General features: G+C 34.3%; 1 protein-coding gene and 1 gene segment (V, D, J or C); both read left to right on the forward strand.

Annotated features, from left to right (window-relative positions):
* Positions 1-983: 983 nt before the first annotated feature.
* Positions 984-5,444, forward strand: LOC135514332 (uncharacterized). Of its 2 annotated transcripts, none has more exons than XM_064937754.1 (6): positions 984-1,457; positions 1,593-1,750; positions 3,122-3,412; positions 3,581-3,658; positions 3,793-3,902; positions 4,066-5,444. In XM_064937754.1, the coding sequence occupies exons 2-5, from the start codon at positions 1,690-1,692 to the stop codon at positions 3,900-3,902; spliced, it is 540 nt and encodes a 179-aa protein (XP_064793826.1). In that variant the 5' UTR covers positions 984-1,457; positions 1,593-1,689; the 3' UTR covers positions 4,066-5,444. The 2 variants fall into 2 exon arrangements, with proteins under 2 accessions (XP_064793826.1, XP_064793816.1); XM_064937744.1 differs by having other exon boundaries at positions 986-1,457; positions 4,035-5,444.
* A 3,870-nt stretch (positions 5,445-9,314) lies between these two features.
* Positions 9,315-18,058, forward strand: part of LOC135514342 (T-cell receptor alpha chain constant-like) — a 42,323-nt gene continuing 33,579 nt past the window's right edge. The window contains 1 exon segment of the C gene segment in view: positions 9,315-9,345. Coding sequence covers positions 9,330-9,345 — 16 coding nt within the window.

Genomic DNA, 18,058 nt, shown 5'->3' on the forward strand with positions numbered 1-18,058 from the left:
ACCGTGCTTCTACAGCTGCATTGCTTGCTGTTTGGGGTTTTATGCTGGGTTTCTGTACAGCACTTTGAGATATCAGCTGATGTACGAAGGGCTATATAAATACATTTGATTTGATTTGATGATTGAAATGACGCCCATGTCTCAACCGATGGTGGGCACAACAAACATTTCAGATGATGTAAAATAGGGTCTAAGCTACAACATTTTTGAAAAATCTTGTTTTTAGATAATTGATATTAAAACAAAATTAAAATTGCAATTTTTATTAAACATTTTTTTTTTCAATAAATCATTAAACAGTTTGACAACCCTGTTTTGTAAACTTTCAAATGGGTCAAGTTGAGCACCTCTAGCTTCTGAATGTTTTGGCATTCAGGTCCAAAAATCATATGGAATGACCTGACTCACATACTGTATGTATGGTTTCTCAAAGTATTTTGTGCACCACGTTTACTTTCCCCACCTCTCGCTATTCAGGACAAAAGCATGTACAATACATTTGTGTATGGTCTCCATTCATGCTGTACTGGTTTAGAATTTGTATAGAAAGTAACTAAAAGTAACTATCCATACAATGGATAATTTTGACTTATGTAGGCTTATTGCTATCAAGAAGAACAGAGCAAGAACTTTACATTTTCACACAGACTTGTCACCCTCCCTCCCCACCACACACACACACACAGGAAACCCTAGCTTTCCACACGCGCAAGTCACCTGCTAATATCTCAAATGATTGAAGAGTTTTTGCTGAGGGGGATTTCAGTGTGTGGACTTGGGATACCACATTGATTCAAACTAGGTATGAACCTGAACAAAAACTAAAACAAATACAACTGATCACCCGGGCTGGCCTTAGCCACTACCGCTTCCAGCCCCCGCGCCTCTAAGGGGCCCACGACCAAAAACAAGCACACTGTTGAGCGTTAGAATAGAAGAATACACAAGGTGCAATTTCGACATTTGGTTGTGCATCATCAGTTTTTCTCTTATGTCAGTCGCTAACCACGTTTCCATCCACAGTTTTTATGCGAATAAAGTCATGCCGCATAAAAAAAAATGTGGCAAGTGTGATGGAAACACGAAGTGTCGGTACAATTTTATAAATGGTGACCGACAATTTGTTCGTTCGACATGGTGTGATCTCTTAGTGTCGGTACAATGTATTATGTGATGAATTGCGCTCAAAACAAGCGATGCTATGAAAAGATGCACAGTTTAGGCTACAGGGTGATGAAAGTGCACGGGTATTAGCTTGATGCTCCTTTCCAATAACTACAGAGGGACTTTGTTTGTATGCTAGTGACATGATGGTTGGTGCTGTGTGTGCAGAGTCCCTGACTGAATATTCATGTTGCGTTGTACAAAAACCCTCAACATAATTTCTATGTTCAGAACCTTAAAAGTCAACAAAGCAACCTGACACTACTGGGCAAACAAATTGCGCTACAGTTTTGGTAAGTAGTTAGTTTATTATCTTTGCAAACATGGCAATATGTCTAGTTATTTGTTCAATTTGGTCTTAGCCTTAGTTTTACAACTTTGATTATGAAAGTGTGAAAATGTATTTTTAAAGCTTAAACATGTTCTAGGTTGCCATCTTGACTCTGCAATTCGTCCCAAACTGTACTTGGAAGTGACATAACGCTGTATTTATACAAACCAGATGTAAGAGGTTTTTGTACGGACATGTTCCACAGTGCATCTAAATTGACATTTGGAAAAGCCATCAATCTCATTGTTGAACCCAGTAAGTAAATTCTCAATTTGCAACAATGAACATGTTAATTAGGTAATTTGTGAAAATCTAAAATATCTAGTGGATGAAAGTGTGTTAATTTGATACAAGTAGCCTATGTTACAAATGTTTTGGGAGAAAGCCTTATATTTGAGATGAGATTTGCAAACAGACTGTGAATGTGCAACAAAAGTTTTAGTTTTGGACCAAGCTCTCAGTTATCACACTATATGTTTTTGAATATTTCAAATGATTTATAACATTGCTGTGCTATTGCTGTATCGTACCATGTCTAATGTAAAATGGATTTATCTCAATGAGCCTGAGCTGGATAGATAATGGTAATGATAATCATTCACTATTTCAGTATATTAACCACCTACATCTACCACACCAAATGGTTTTATCTTACAGAAAATGCATAATGCTGGAAGTTACAAATTGATTTGTGATGTGGGGACAGTTCTAATTTTCTTTGTCTGATCATTTAAATTACTGAAATACTTCAAGCAAACTGTCCATCAGATTATACAGAATTTAAAAAAATCTGAATATTAAAATAAATATCAGTTAGACTATTACTGGACTATTTAGATCAGGGAAGGACAACTGGCGGCCCCCCTTTTGAAGGCTCAAGGATTAAAAAAAAAGTTACATTAGTAGAATACACAAAGTGCAATTTCTGAATGTGGCTGTGAACCAGCAGTTTTTCTCTTGTTATGTCAGTCACTGATAGTCAGTCAATTAGCCCATGTCCGCTAACATTTTTTAGAATGCTAAATTAGTTTTGTGGCCACCTATCTAAACTTTTTATCATGGTCGAATCACTGGCCGGGGGACCCTCATTGATTTTGTTACTCAGTCTCACATAGATATCAATCATATTAAAAACTGCAAATATTTCTCTACACCTTATGGCAAATGTGTAGATTTGCGTAAAATCGTCTGTAAAACATTTTATTTTCCTCTTTCACCCCATGGCAAAATGAGTAGAATAACATGACATTTGTTATAAAATTGCTAAATCATTTCTCCACCACATGGAAAAATGTGTTAAATTGCAGCAACTAGTTTTAAAACTGCAACATTTTCTCTACACCACATGGCAAAATGTGTAGAATTGCACAAACTGTACTCTAAAACTTGGAAAATGTTTGCTGTCACAAAGATTGTTTTACTTGCAATGTGGGTACGCAGACCCATGAGCAACTGCTGTGCCATTATGATGAGTCCAGATTTTGTGTGGCCCCCACCAAAGTTGCCCATCCCTGATTTATATCATATATTTGTACCTGTTTTTTTAATATATTGTGTGACGTAAAAAAAAAATTGTGTTTCTGCATATTTACCAAGATGTTTAAATCAACCTATTGTATTTTCCAGATGGAACTCCTGCCCGCCCAACACTGTCCATCCTCACCCCACTACACAAGATAGGGAATGATGACCAGCCTGAGGTGTGCCTGGCTACAGGCTTCTTTCCTAGGATTGAAAACATGAATCTCACCCTGGGGAATAATGTTACTGTCCCACGCAAAACAACCAAGGCAGCTTTATCTTCCACACGTACCTACCTCTTTGCCGGATTCTCCAAAGAGAATATCAAGCGTTGTGAGATGGATGGCGTCGTCAAGAAGCGTGTTGATGATGGTGGTTTTCCAGATGTGTCGAACTGTAATAATTTATATACAATAATATCTCACATTATTACTGTGGCTTTGAACAATGAATTAAATAAGTATATTCATCAATGAACATCTCAATCATTCATCGAGAATGGTAAAGATGGCTGTAAATGACACGACGAGAAATAACTTTTAATAATCACTTACTGGCTTTCAGATAAGACCAATGCTACAACTGCTTCTGACAATTGCGAACATGAACGCCTCAACAATGCTACTGCCACCAACTATGCCGGTTGGTGATATTTTGCTAAACTAAATAAAAACATGGTGTAAAGTCAATTGTACTGCATGATGCACACATGTTTAAATTTCAGCATGTCTAAGTGTGCAAAACACTGAAATGACACAACATTTGTTTTTTTACAGATTATACCAAGATGAACTTCACATCCTTGGTTGTGTATGGTTTGAGAGTGCTGTTTGCCAAAGCCGTGGCATTTAATGTGCTATTTACTGTCAAGGCCCTGGTGTTCTAGGTAAGTGAAATTAACTCTGTTTTAGTTCAGATTGTTGACATAAATTGATTAAATGACAGCTGTAAAGAAAAAATATAATATATAATAATTTGCTTAATTGCATTACAGAATAATTCGCAATTCTATTTACAGACCTATTTTCACTTGGACTCCTACTTTTCAGTTCTGCTTTGCATCCAGTTTGTGAAACCTGCCTTGTGGTTTTATCGAGAGCTCCAACATTATTAGTATCTGACTTTTTCAGGGTTGAATGCTGCAATTCCTCTGCTTACACTTTGGAAATACTAGATACTAAATACACATGTTATGCATGTGATTGTTCGGTATTAAACATTAGGTTACATTTTATATTCTATATCATTTTATATTATGTTATGTTATTTCTATTTACTTGTATTACATCTTTAACTGCAAGTTGTCATCAAAAGTGTATAAATACTCCAAAAAAGGATTTCAAACAATAATGTAATTGTACATTGATCAAGTTGTGTACGTGGATACTTTGCAGTTGTTTCTAAATGCACAAAACTTGTCAATAGAGAATTTAAACCACATTTTCACCAGTACATTGAAACCATATGAACAGCCAAACCAAATGAACAGATAAAGATCTATAAGACACCTTGACTTCCAAGAAATGGCTCCGTCAGTTACTCTATTTGCATGCGTGCTCAAGAAGTAACAATAGCGAGAAACACACATGACAGTGAGAAACACACACCTTATAATGGTTGATGAATTGTATTATGAAAATCATTTGCAATTACATGTGTGTCTGATATCAGTCAAACATTTTATAATCGTACATGGGATCTGTAAATGTATTGAAATAAACAGACACTGCTTTTTTTATTCTAATCTAAACCATTATGAACTTGAAAAGGTGGATGTCTATCAAATTACTAAAATGGTCGGAAAGTAGTAGTTAGACTCCGGTTTACCAGAAACATTTGCTTTGGACTAATCATTAGGCCTTCAGATTTAGTAGAGAAGTGCACATTTTAGAATATGAGATGATGTTGCCCTCTGCTGGTTGTAAAAATGTGTTTTTCTCCGTTGACATTGTGACCACTAAATCACCTGGGCTAAGTTTTTCAAAAGTTATCTGTCTGGATTTCGCCTATTGGATAGGATTAAATGCATAGAAATAGACGGACAGGAACGGGAATCCCCATTCAAGTCAATGATTTGTCCGTTCTATTCAATCTATTTCTATGCCCTTAATCCTATCCGATAGGCCAAATCCAGAAAACTTTTGAAAAACTGGGCCCTGAGTATTGCTTCACTGCGTGTATCTTAATTGTATTTTCTTGATTCTTCATGTCCTCCCTCCTTGTCTCCTTCTGGTTCCTTCTCCTATAATGCTTTTGAGAAGGAGGCATAGAGAGATGATGTGAGGAAAAATGTCATGCAGTATTGTGTTTTCAGTTGTGTATCTTCTATATATGATCAATTGAAACACTGTTATACATTTTGCTTGTGAATTTTAGCTTTTTGGTGTTCAAGTGTTTTATTAAATTAATAAATCCATAATATTTTTCATGTTATTGGTACATTTTGTTGGAGATGCACATGTAGTACACATCTAGATGCCCTATGAGCCCTGGTCAAAAGTACTTCACTATATAGGGAATAGGGTTCCATTTGGGACTCAGCCTGATCTTTTCTCCACACACATGGTCGAGTAGCCAATAACTGGTCCTCAAAACTATGGTGTTGAATGTCTCAACCTTTCCTAGGTCTAGCTGATCTCTTTCAACACTGAGACTGGCACACAAGACTAAGGTCTACCTCATGTAGGCCACAGGTGAGGCTTGGAATTTCTGGTCTCTTCTGTGGAGCAATGTAGGCCAGTAGGTCAAAAGTATGTACATTATATATCTGATATCCTGTTCATTTCCTGCAAGACAAAGAAGTATGATAAAGAGAAGTATAAATGAGTCCTGAATGGAAGAACATGCCGGTATTCAGCAAAGAGCACACAAAGACTTAAAGGTACTTTATTTAATTACAGTTATCCAAAGATCATATAGCAAATATTACACATTAATTTGAAACACAGTTTAGAGGTGCAAGTGTATGTATGTAAGGCAATGTAAAACAATCAAATAATGGTGGATTGGTGACACTAACTGTATTTATTGTGGAGAGTTTTGCAGTGTGAGAGCTTTTCCTCAGCCAACGACTTCATTTCTCAAAGGAACAGAAGAGCTGCAGTCATGTAAGTGCCTCAAGAGATTTATGTAGTTATGTAAGAGTTCTTGTAGGTGGAATATATGAAAATCACGAAGTGGATATTTACACTATCTTATACTTATATGTGCACATTGCAAGATATAATACTATAAATGATGCATTGAAAAAAAGATGCATTGTGAAGTATTGTACAATATGTTATGAACCACATTGATATTGCTCTGATTATCTGAAGTTTTTAAGTTTTTGTTTTCCAATTCTTGTATGTAACTAAAATACTGACTGAGATTGCTTGGTATATCTTGAATAATGTCGTTGACTTGACCCTAAAACTGTTTTGTTGACCCTGTAGTGAAGAAGAGGATTTGTGTACAGGAGTGTAGCACTGTGGTCGGCTGGCTCTAACATTAAGCTGATTTTTGGATCTGGAGTGAATGTCATTGTGCAATCCCGTAAGTATTACTTATTGTTTTCAATATTGTGTAATTTCTCAGCTATGTGTTGCAACAGTGTAGAATATAGCTCTCTCTGAAATTCATTTTACGTTATTGGGAATAAACTGTTTGTTAAAATCTGCTCTTCTGCTCAATGCTTAATACTTACTACTTAAACATTTTCAGTTTTAATTTCATAACACATTTAGATTTTCCTTTTCCATGAGACTTTTCTTTACTAAGCGGATTTGGAAATGGTCAGTACAGAGTTTTTGTCATGGTCTGTATCTCAGTGTGAATGCTCAGGGGGCAGGAAAGATACATTTTGGGAATGGAATCAAAATGATTGTGGAAACACGTAAGTTTAATATTTTTTTGCTTAATCCTAAAAAGTCAACAAAACTGTGTGTGTTCATACATTTTTCATATATATTTGTTTTAAAAATATTTTCCCGTTGGTTAAGATGAACTTAATAGTGAAAAGTGAATTAAAATAGTGACTAAAAATATGTAGTCAGGAAGTCAAGGCAAATCAGGTTATTAAGTGAGCAAAAATATGCTGTGTCACAAGTGAAAAAATGTATTTTGCACATGGGACTCAACTGTTTGTAGAGAAAGCTGAGATTGTTTAACATCACTGGGACACTTGTTTTAAACAAATACCGTAGATACATAAATAGTGAGATACACATATCAGGTAACCAGTAGCCTAAGCTAACTACAGTGTTGGCTTTTGTCTCATGAAGTATTACAATATTGAATAGGTGCACAACAAACTGCTGTAATTGTACTGCAGTTTAACACTGTGTGACTACTGGAACAACAGGAAAATTAATATTTGGTAGTGGAACCAAACTGTTCATAAATACTGGTAGGTGATGTATCCATCATCATAATTTAAATGTATTTGTATCTTTTTAGCATTGATTTAATACCGAATCAGTTTGTACAGATTCCGATTGTAATTTTCAACTGTTTTCTGCTGAGATGAGGTGAACTATTCATTGTGTCAGGCTGTGTGAATGATACTATTGTTTTTGAGAGAAGCACAAGGCTACTGGCACTAAGCGGTAAACCCAGTTTGCTTTAGAAAGAAGGTCAAACTGCCTTTTTGAATAATATCATGCAGTCCTTATTCAGTATTTCCATGGTTTTGCAAGTCTATAGGCACGTAAGAATGGAAAAGAGTCTTTCATATGGTGTTGCTCAGAGGTTTGTGTGAAGTTCTACATAGATATAAGGGCAGATATTCAGGTTTCATCATGGCATTATGAAATAAGTGTGTGTGGTGTAGCTTCATGATGATCGTAGGCTTAGATGATAAAAGTATGTCAATTGATACAGAGGAATGTAGCAAAATGCATAATAATATGAGTTCATATTTAAAGATCTTAATTTTTCAATTAATATTTAGCATTTTATCTATGAAAAGCTGATTTGGAAATGGTCATTTTTTAGTGCAGAGTAATTGCCATGGTCTGTATCTCAGTGTGAATGCCCAGGTGGGAGGAAAGCTTATTTTTGGGAGTGGAACAAAAATGATTGTGGGGACACGTAAGTTTAATTTATTTATTGCTTAAATACTGAATGAAATGCATTTTCAACAGCAGAAATATGGTATTATTTTGATTTAACCCCAAAAACGCCAAATATATTCTTAAAAAGTTTACAAAACATTCTGTGTTCATACAATGTTTTTTTTATTATTTTAGTTACTTAAAATAGTGACTTAAAAATGTCTAGTCAGGAAGTCAGGGCAAATCAGATTTTTAGTGAGCAAGAATAAATACACTGTGAGACAAAATGACTTTTGCACATGGGACTCAACTGTTTGTTGAGAAAGGTGAGATTATTTTAAGTATAACATCACTGGGATTTGTCTTTAACAACTACCATAATTAAATACATAGTTTAGCTACTGTTACCTGATTTGTCTATCTCACTAACTACAGTGTTGCCATTGTGTGGATAAACGGCAGAACATCTATTCAAATAACAACCTAAAGTTTGCTTGAGTGATTTCAAGATATATCTGAGAATGAGTTAAAAATGCATTGTCTCGCCTGAAGACTTACAGTATTATATAAGTGCACAACAAACTGCTGTAATTGTACTGCAGTTTAATGCTGTGTGACTACTCTGACAGCAGGAAAACTTGTGTTTGGTAGTGGAACCAAACTTTTCATAAATACTGGTAGGTGATGAATCCATCATCATAATTTAAACTTATTTTTTATATTTTTAGCATTGATTTAATACAGAATCAGTTTGGACAGGTTCAGATTGTAACTTTCAACTGTTTTATGCTGAGATGAGGTGACCTATGCATTTGGAGTTTTTATACTGGTGTGTCAGGCTGTGTGAATGATGCTGGTACAAAGATCATTTTTGGGAGAGGCACAAGGCTACTAGTATTAAGTGGTAAGTACAGTTTGCGTTAGAAAGAAGGTGCCTTTTTGAATAATATCATACAATCCTTGTTCAGTATTTTCATGGTTTTGCATGTCTATAGGCATGTAAGAGCTCAGAGGTTTGTGTGGAGTTCTACATAGATATAAGGACAGATAATCAGGTTTCATCGTGGCATTATGAAATATGTTTGTGTGTGGTAACTTCATTAGGCTTAGCTGATAAAGAATGCCAATTCATACAGTAGAATGTAGCAAAATTCATTGTAACATTACTGAAAAGCTGATTTGGAAATGGTCCATTTTTAGTACAGAGTAATTGTCATGGTCTGTATCTCAGTGTGAATTCCCAGGGGGGAGTAAAGCTTATTTTTGGGAGTGGAACAAAAATGATTGTGGAGACACGTAAGTTTAATATATTTCTCGCTAAAATACTGAATTAAATGTATTCCCAACAGTAAAATATATGGTATTATTTGGATTTAACCCCAAAAACTCAGTTAGTTAATGTTCTCTTAGAAAGTTAACAAAACTCTGTGTTCCTACGTTTTACTTTTTTGGATGTTGTTTCCATTGGGTAACCAGAACTTAATAGTGAGAAGTTACTTAAAATAGTGACTTAAAATGTCTAGTCAGGAAGTCTGGGGAATCAGGTTTTTAGTGAGCAGGAATACACTGTGTGACAAGAACAAGTGACAAAATTACTTTTGCACGTGGGACTCAACTGTTTGTCGAGAAAGGTGAGATTATTTAAAGTGTAACGTCCCTGGGACTTTTCCTTAACAACTACCGTAATTAAATAGATAGTGAGATACACAAATCAGGTAACAGTAGCCTAAACTCACTACAGTGTTGGCTTTGTGTGGATAAAGGGCAGAACATCTATTCAAATAACAACCTAAAGTTTGTTTGTTGAGTGATTTCAAGATATATCTGAGAATGAGATAAAAATGCATTGTCTTGTCTGAAGGCTTACAGTATTATATAAGTGCACAACAATCTGCTGTAATTGTACTGCAGTTTAATGCTGTGTGACTACTGGGGCAGCAGGAAAACTTGTGTTTGGTAGTGGAACCAAACTTTTCATAAATACTGGTAGGTGATGTATCCATGATCATAATTTCAACTTATTTTTATATATTTTTGTACTGATTTTATACTGAATCAGTTTGGACAGGTTCAGATTGTAATTTTCAACTGTTTTCTGCTGAGATGAGGTGACCTATGCATTGGGAGTTTATATACTGGTATGTTAGGCTGTGTGAATGATGGCAGTACAAAGATCATTTTTGGGAGAGGCACAAGGCTACTAGTACTAAGCAGTAAGTACAGTTTGCTTTAGAAAGAAAGTCAAAGTGCCTTTTGAGTAAAATGTTCAGTATTTTCATGGTTTTGCATGTCTATAAGCATGTGAAAAAATAAGCTTTGATATGGTGTTGCTCAGAGGTTTGTGTGGAGTTCTACGTAGGAATAAGGACAGAAATGAAGGTTTAATTATGGCATTATGAAATAAGTGTGTGTGGTGGTGGTGTAGCTTCATGATGACTGTAGGCTTAGATGATCAAGTATGCCAATTGATACAGAGGAATGTAGCAAAATGCATTACAATATTGGTGGTACGAGTTTAAAATCTTCATATCTATAAAAGGATAATGGATGATTTACCATCTACTGTGATTTACCTTGTTAGAATGATTACATATTGGCAATTGGTCTACCCTCTAACACACTTACATGTTAGAGTATTTGGTAAGGTGTGTAGCTCAGTGTGACTGCCCAGGGGGGATACAAGCTTATTTTTGGAAGTGGAACTAAAGTGATTGTAGAGACACGTAAGTAAAATCTGTAATTCACTGTAAATATACTGTACATGAAGTAGAGGGAGTTAACAAAATACTGTGTGACAAGAGGGAATAGTAACAGGCTTATCTTTGGAAATGGAACCCAACTGTTAGTTGAATCTGGTAAGTAAAACAAAATACTGTGCATTTTTATAATTTCCTAATAAAGTTGTTCATGAGAAATAAGGACATTTAGAAAATGAAAAGAAGACCATCTAGTAAAGCATGTTGTAAATGTATTGCAATCTACCACTGTGTGTCTAACTCTGGAGGGAAGCTTACATTTGGAACAGGAACAAAGCTAATAATTGAGACAAGTAAGAACCTATATTCATTAATTGATTTTTTTGATATCTTTAAATGTCCGTTGGATTTTAAACTAGAAACAAATATCTCCCTATAATGAGTTTATAACTGAATCAAAAAGTATTCTTGGTAAGGGTTTATGCCTGTATTCATTCCAATCATTTGATATACAGAGCATCAATTGAATTGTTTATTTTGTTCAAAGTGGGTGCTGTAACTACTGAGCTCTGGTGTCAACCCCAGCAATTCAGATTTTAGGGGTGCAGTTGAGCTATTTGTATATGTGCTCGAACCAGTGAAATTAGTCAAACAAACGTTTTTACCTTATATAATATCTAAGAAAGAGAGATTTACATTTTTCATGAGAAAACATGTCAATATGGCATTCTTGATTATGTAATGATTATGTAATCAATTGTAAGGAATTGACCTACAACAGGCTAAAATAAACTTAAAACATCACTATTAGTGAATATCATGAAATCTATATTAGTTGTTATATTCTTCATTCAATCTCAATTTCTTGAATACAAACTATGAGCAGCTTTTCAGCGTAGACAGTGTACAGTTTATGTTGTGTGGATTCATGTTGTGTGACAACTGGAGGTGGTTTTGGCAAATTTATCTTTGGGACAGGCACCAGATTACTTATTGAATCCAGTAAGTTCATACATTTTCCCCCTTCACTCAGTCATCAGTAATAAAATGCATTTAATATTTGAAAATTGTAGTGAAATATTAGTTTATACTTGGCCTATGTAAAAGAGGCTGAAATAGATTTGAATATACTGAAAGACAGAGGTAGCTATTGCAATGATCAATAAGCAACGATCAATAAGCAAAATCCCTTCCCAACTGGCACACATTAAATAGATTCAATTGAATTTTTATGAAAGCAAATTGTGCCCGGGATATTTTTCAAAACAAAATAACTACCCCAAAAACATAGATTATGTCAAAATATGCTTCAATATGTTGTGCTTCAATTAGAATCAGATAGTCAGTCAATCAAAACGGTGTGTTTAAAAATCACTCCATGATTAATTGCTATGGTATATACCACTGTGTGTCATATGGGAATAGATTCATACTTGGTCAAGGAACAAAGCTGATCATTCACTCAAGTAAGTGAAAATTCATTAATAATATGGCATTAATCATTGTGTCATTTAAGAATACAATAACATAAGCAAAATACAAAAACTAACCATATAGCAGTGTATTCACTGTATGTGAATATTGATCATGATGCGTTAGAAGCTCTGCTGTTGGGTTCTGCTGTTTTTGTTAAGCCTTTAGTTGGTGTGTGAATACTGGAACACAAAAGCTGATCTTTGGAAAAGGAACAACAGTTTTTGTGGAATCAAGTAAGATTTAAAACAGATATTAATACTGTAGCTCATACTTATAACAATCCTTCACCTTAAAATGATGTTCCAGTCTGACCACATATATGTGTTGTAAACTGGTATTGTTACTTTTAAACTATTCTAATTGCATTATCTTACATTTTCCCTTGAGATAGTTATAGAAATAAGCTTCCCAAATGTTCTCCAAAGATTATCCTGATGAAATGCTGTAGAATATGGTTTAATAGATATGTTACGTCATTGAAATAAGATCACAGATCCACAATTCAGATAAAGACAAAATAATCATACTTTGGTCTATTTTCAAGGTATTATTTCAGTGAATCATCCACTTATTAGAAGACATTCTAGGTTTATGCTATGTGGGTTCTTGATGTGTGACTCTTGGAGCCAACAAAATCATCTTTGGGACAGGCACAAAAGTAATAGTTAACTCAAGTAAGTTCATTTTCAATATTGTGCTAAAGATTATTTGGACAATTCACACCATGAGGTAATTAATTGAAAATGCAAAACAGACATTTAGACCTTAAAAGTTATCCAAAAAGTGCCAAATTAGTCTTTAAGTTGTCTTTCTGTTGAGTGATTCACACAGTTTCAATTGTCTATATACAAGGTATAGTTTCAGTGAACAAATAAATTCCCTAGCAGATGAGATCAATATTTTGCTAAGAGGTTTATGTAATGTGGGTTATTGTTGTGTGAATACGAATGGATTCAAAATCATCTTTGGGACAGGCACAAAATTAATAGTGAACTCAAGTAAGTGATATATTTTTTTATCAAGTCCATAGTTTTGTGAACTAATGCATAACAAGTTAGTGTATGCAAACTGATAGAATTATTCAACCAAAATGTAAAGACCATTTGTGTCTGAAGTTGTGACCATGAGTAATTGCTAAGGAATATAACACTGTGTGACAAGCACCAACAAGGTCATATTCGGTCAAGGAATAAAGCTGACTATTGACTCACGTAAGTGCAAATCAATTTAAAGGACTGGATTAATCAGGGTTGTGCAACCTTTCACATTATAAAAACAATATAATGTTAGTATTTATTAGTGGTATTTGGAAGTAGAACAACAGAGTTACGGATAACCAGATTCTCAACTTCAGAAAGCCAAAATAATCAGGCAAAATCATTATTGGGGGGGAAAAAAATCTTAACTGTGTAAGAGTTTCAGTGTATTTTCCAGTGAAATGCTCTTAGCCTTAGAAGAAGAACTTGTAGTTTGCTAAAAGGTTTATGTAATGTGGGTTCATGTTGTGTGACTACTGGTGGAGTCAACAAAATCATCTTTGGGACAGGCACAAAATTAAAAGTTGATTCAAGTAAGTTCATTAAAATTAATCACATTAGTGACTAAATCCTTAAAGGGACCTATTTACATAGATTTACACATGCAGACACCAATTACACCACAGTAACATGTTACACAGTACTACAGATTTTATACCTGTTCGTTTTTTGTGCTAATTAATAATGTGCTATTTGTTTTTATTCCAACTATCAGTAGTCAGTCAGAGTTGGGGGCTGATTACACTTCATTCCAGTCCATTCAGGTGGTAAAATAAATGGCAAATCAATAATTTAAAAATCATATTTGAATATAAATACCCCTTTTTAATTTATTGAATTGTAATTTACATTCATTTCCTTAATTGACTGAATTTACCTCATTCTTGTAAGCAAAGCCCCTGTACAGTTTATGTCATATGAATTCATACTGTGTGACTACTGGAGGTGGTAACAAGATTGTCTTTGGGACAGGCACAAGATTAATAATTGAATCCAGTAAGTAAATAATTGTTTGTGTCATTGTGCCAATAATCACTGTCTAAAAGTTGTACAAGATTCAACAGATTTAACACAAGTTAGGATAAATACCTGGCTATTGCATGATCGAGGTTAATAAAAATGTTAAAAATTCCATAATGTTGTAAAACGAATGTAAAACAAGTCCATGTATGCAAACTGAGAGATTTAATCAACCAAAATCTAAAGACCATTTGTGTCCAAATTTGTGTCCATGAGTAATTGCTAAGATGTCTAGCACTGTGTGACAAGTGCGTACAAACTCATATTCGGTCAAGGAATAAAGCTGACTATTGACTCACGTAAGTGCAAATGCAATTTTGTAAAAATATTGGATTAATCATGGTTGTGCAACCTTTCACATCATTAAAACTAGTTTATATTCATATTTATTAGTGATATTTGGAAGTAGAACAACACTGTTATGGATAACCAGATTCTCAACTTCAGATAAAGACAAAATAATCACCCAAATATTATTTGAATGGAACAAAAGCACTGTAGTTCCAGCTTTGTTTAGTTGTATATTGTTGCAGCTCACTAAGATCTGTCTTGTTATTGTGTAAGAAAAGGTCCTTCATAGATATTGTTCAAGGCAGATGCATTGTGTGACTCTGTCAAGCAGTAAAGTCATCTTTGGAACAGGGACCAAACTAGTTATTGAAACCAGTAAGTATTACATCATTTGTCTAGTGCCCCAAACATGCAGAAAATAAGTAGTCCAATTAACCAAGTCATTGTTTAATCTGAAAACAACATCGTATGAGTGATTAGTAACATTACGGCTCATATTATGAAGTAGTTAGTGGGAAATACGGTGATTACAAGTCAAATGTTAAGTTTAAGGAGCCGTAAATCAAAGTGCTTTTGCTGTATAGTTTATGTGCTGTTGGTTCATGTTGTGTGACTACTGGAGGTGGCACTGGTCAAATTATCTTTGGGACAGGCACACAATTAATAGTTGACTCAAGTAAGTTCATTTTTAATATTGTTTTAATATCGAGGGAAACAATTAAAATACATGAAAAGATGAGTCTGAGTTGATATACCATAAAATAGCCTACTCTATGGTATCGCATCCACATAGCATATTGATTGAATGTCCAATATTACTCATATACTGTAATTGGAACAAAAGTTACTTGTAGTTCTAGCTTTGTTTTTAAAATGACATATTGGTGAAGCTGACTAAGATCTGGGCTGCTGCTGTGCCCGAAAATTTGTATCAGTGACCAGACTGATTATTAAACCAGTTACATTGAGAATAGCTTTTGACCACAAAACATGTCGAAAGAAAATAGTTCGTGTCTTATCCCTTTGGTCCAACAAGCCAGATCATTGTTTAATCGTATTGATATTGTTGCATAGTTTCTCATATAATGAGGCAGTTTATGGTAAATAATGTGATTACACAGAAACAGACAAACAATGTTGGCAATAAAGATGAATAATTGATATCATATCCATATCTTAAAAGTGACATTTTCAAAGTGATCCAAATGTGTATGAAATCAAAAAAGAAATCCAAGTCCATCGTACCTATGTTAAACTGATCCGCACAGTATTTGTCCTAATGTTTTCAGTCAGATTCAGATTCACAGTGAACTAATTTCCCACTATTTAGAAGATGAATTAGTCTTATGCTAAAAGTTTTATGTATTGTGAGTTCATCTTGTGTGACTAGTGGTGGATTCAACCAAATCATCTTCGGAACAGGCACAAAACTAATAGTTTATTCGAGTAAGTTTGTATTTCAAAATGATTTGGGGGGCAAAAAAATCTAAACTGTGTAAGAGTTTCAGTGTATTTTCCAGTTAAATGCTCTTAGCCTTACAAGATGAACTAGTCTCTTGTTAAAGGTTTATGTAATGTGGGTTCATGTTGTGTGACTAGTGGAGTCAACAAAATCATCTTTGGGAAAGGCACAACATTAATAATTGACTCAAGTAAGTTCATTAAATTAATCACATTAAACCTTAAAAGGCTTAAAAAGTGGTCTATTTACATTGTACTACAGGTGTTATACCTGTTTGTTTTTTGTGCTAATTGATCGTGTGCTATGATGTTTTTATTCCAACTACCAGTAGTTAAAGTCAGAGTTGGGGGCCGATTTCATTATAGTCAATTCAGGTAGTAAAACTACATTTCAGATCAAGAGTTAAAAAATCATACTTGAAAATAAACGTCCCTTTTAAATTATTAAATGGTCATTTACTGTAATTTCCTGAATTGACTGAATTGACCTAATTCTTGTAAGCATAGACCCTGTACAGTTTATGTCATGTGGAATCATGCTGTGTGACTACTGGAGTTGGTGACAAGATTATCTTTGGGAAAGGCACAAGACTAATAATTCAATCCAGTAAGTTAATACGTTTTTTTGTGCATTGTGCCAATAATCACAGTCTGAATGTTAGACTAGATTCAATAGATTTATCAGAATATTTTAACTTCTTGTGGCTATTGAATGATTACTTAGATTTTTTTTTATGAGTTTGTAGTCTTGAAAACTAAAGTTAAAAAAGTTCATGCATACAAACTGATAGATTTAGTCAACCAAAATGTAAAGACCATTTATGTACATGAGTAATTGTTAAGGTGTCAAGCACTGTGTGACAAGTGGGAGCAAAGTCATATTCGGTCAAGGAACAAAGCTGACCATTGACTCACGTAAGTGCAAATACAATGTAAAAGATTGGATTAATCATGGTTGTGCAATTTAACAAGTGTGTAACCCTTCACATTACGAAAATTATATTATATGAACAGGTATTAGTGATATTTGGAAGTAGAACAACAGTGTTTACAGATTCTCAACGTATCTATTGTTGCAGCTCACTAAGATCTGTCTTGTTATTGTGTAAGAAAAGGTCCTTCATAGATATTGTTCAAGGCAGATGCATTGTCTGAGTTAAACAAGCAGAAAGATCATCTTTGGAACAGGGACCAAACCAGTTTTTGAAACCAGTAAGTATTACATCAATAGCTCCCCAAACATACAGAAAAATAGTATTTAGTGACATTGCCATGTCTCTTTGGTACAACAAAGAAAGTCATTGTCTCATCTTACTGATATGGTAACAGAGGCTCACAACAAGAAGTACTTACTGGAATAAAAAATATTTAAAAGAATCGGACTTAAAGAATCCAGAGATCAAAGTAATTTTGCTGCAAAGTAGTTTATGTAATGTAGGTTCGTGTTGTGTGACTACTGGTGGCCTCGATAAAATCATCTTTGGGACAGGCACAAAATTAATATTTGACTCAAGTAAGTTCGTTTTTTATATCAATTTAATGTTGAGGTAAATAATATCTAAACTGTGTACAAGTTCAGTATATTTGTCAGTGTAGTATTTTCACCATTATTAAAATTTGAACTAGAGTAGTCTTTTGTCAAAAGGTTTATGTAATGTGGGTTCTAGTTGTGTGACTACTGATGGCCGAAAAATCATCTTTGGATCAGGCACAAAATTAATAGTTGACTCAAGTAAGTTCATTAAATTCAATATTCATGTAATGTAAGGGGAATGGGTCAAAGTTGAGTGTCAACTCAAATATATTAACTTTACTGCACATACATTGTCAATTATTTTAGGATCGCTGTCAATTTATAATATTTGTATATATTACTGGGAAATAATGTACAAATCAAATGTTGAGTTGAAGGATCCATAAATCAAGGTACTTTATAGTTTATGTGCTGTTGGTTCATGTTGTGTGACTACTGGTGGTGGCAACAGTAAAATTATCTTTGGGACAGGCACACAATTAATAGTTGACTCA

This window comes from Oncorhynchus masou, chromosome 3 (genome assembly GCF_036934945.1).
Source record: "Oncorhynchus masou masou isolate Uvic2021 chromosome 3, UVic_Omas_1.1, whole genome shotgun sequence".
NCBI lineage: Eukaryota > Metazoa > Chordata > Actinopteri > Salmoniformes > Salmonidae > Oncorhynchus > Oncorhynchus masou.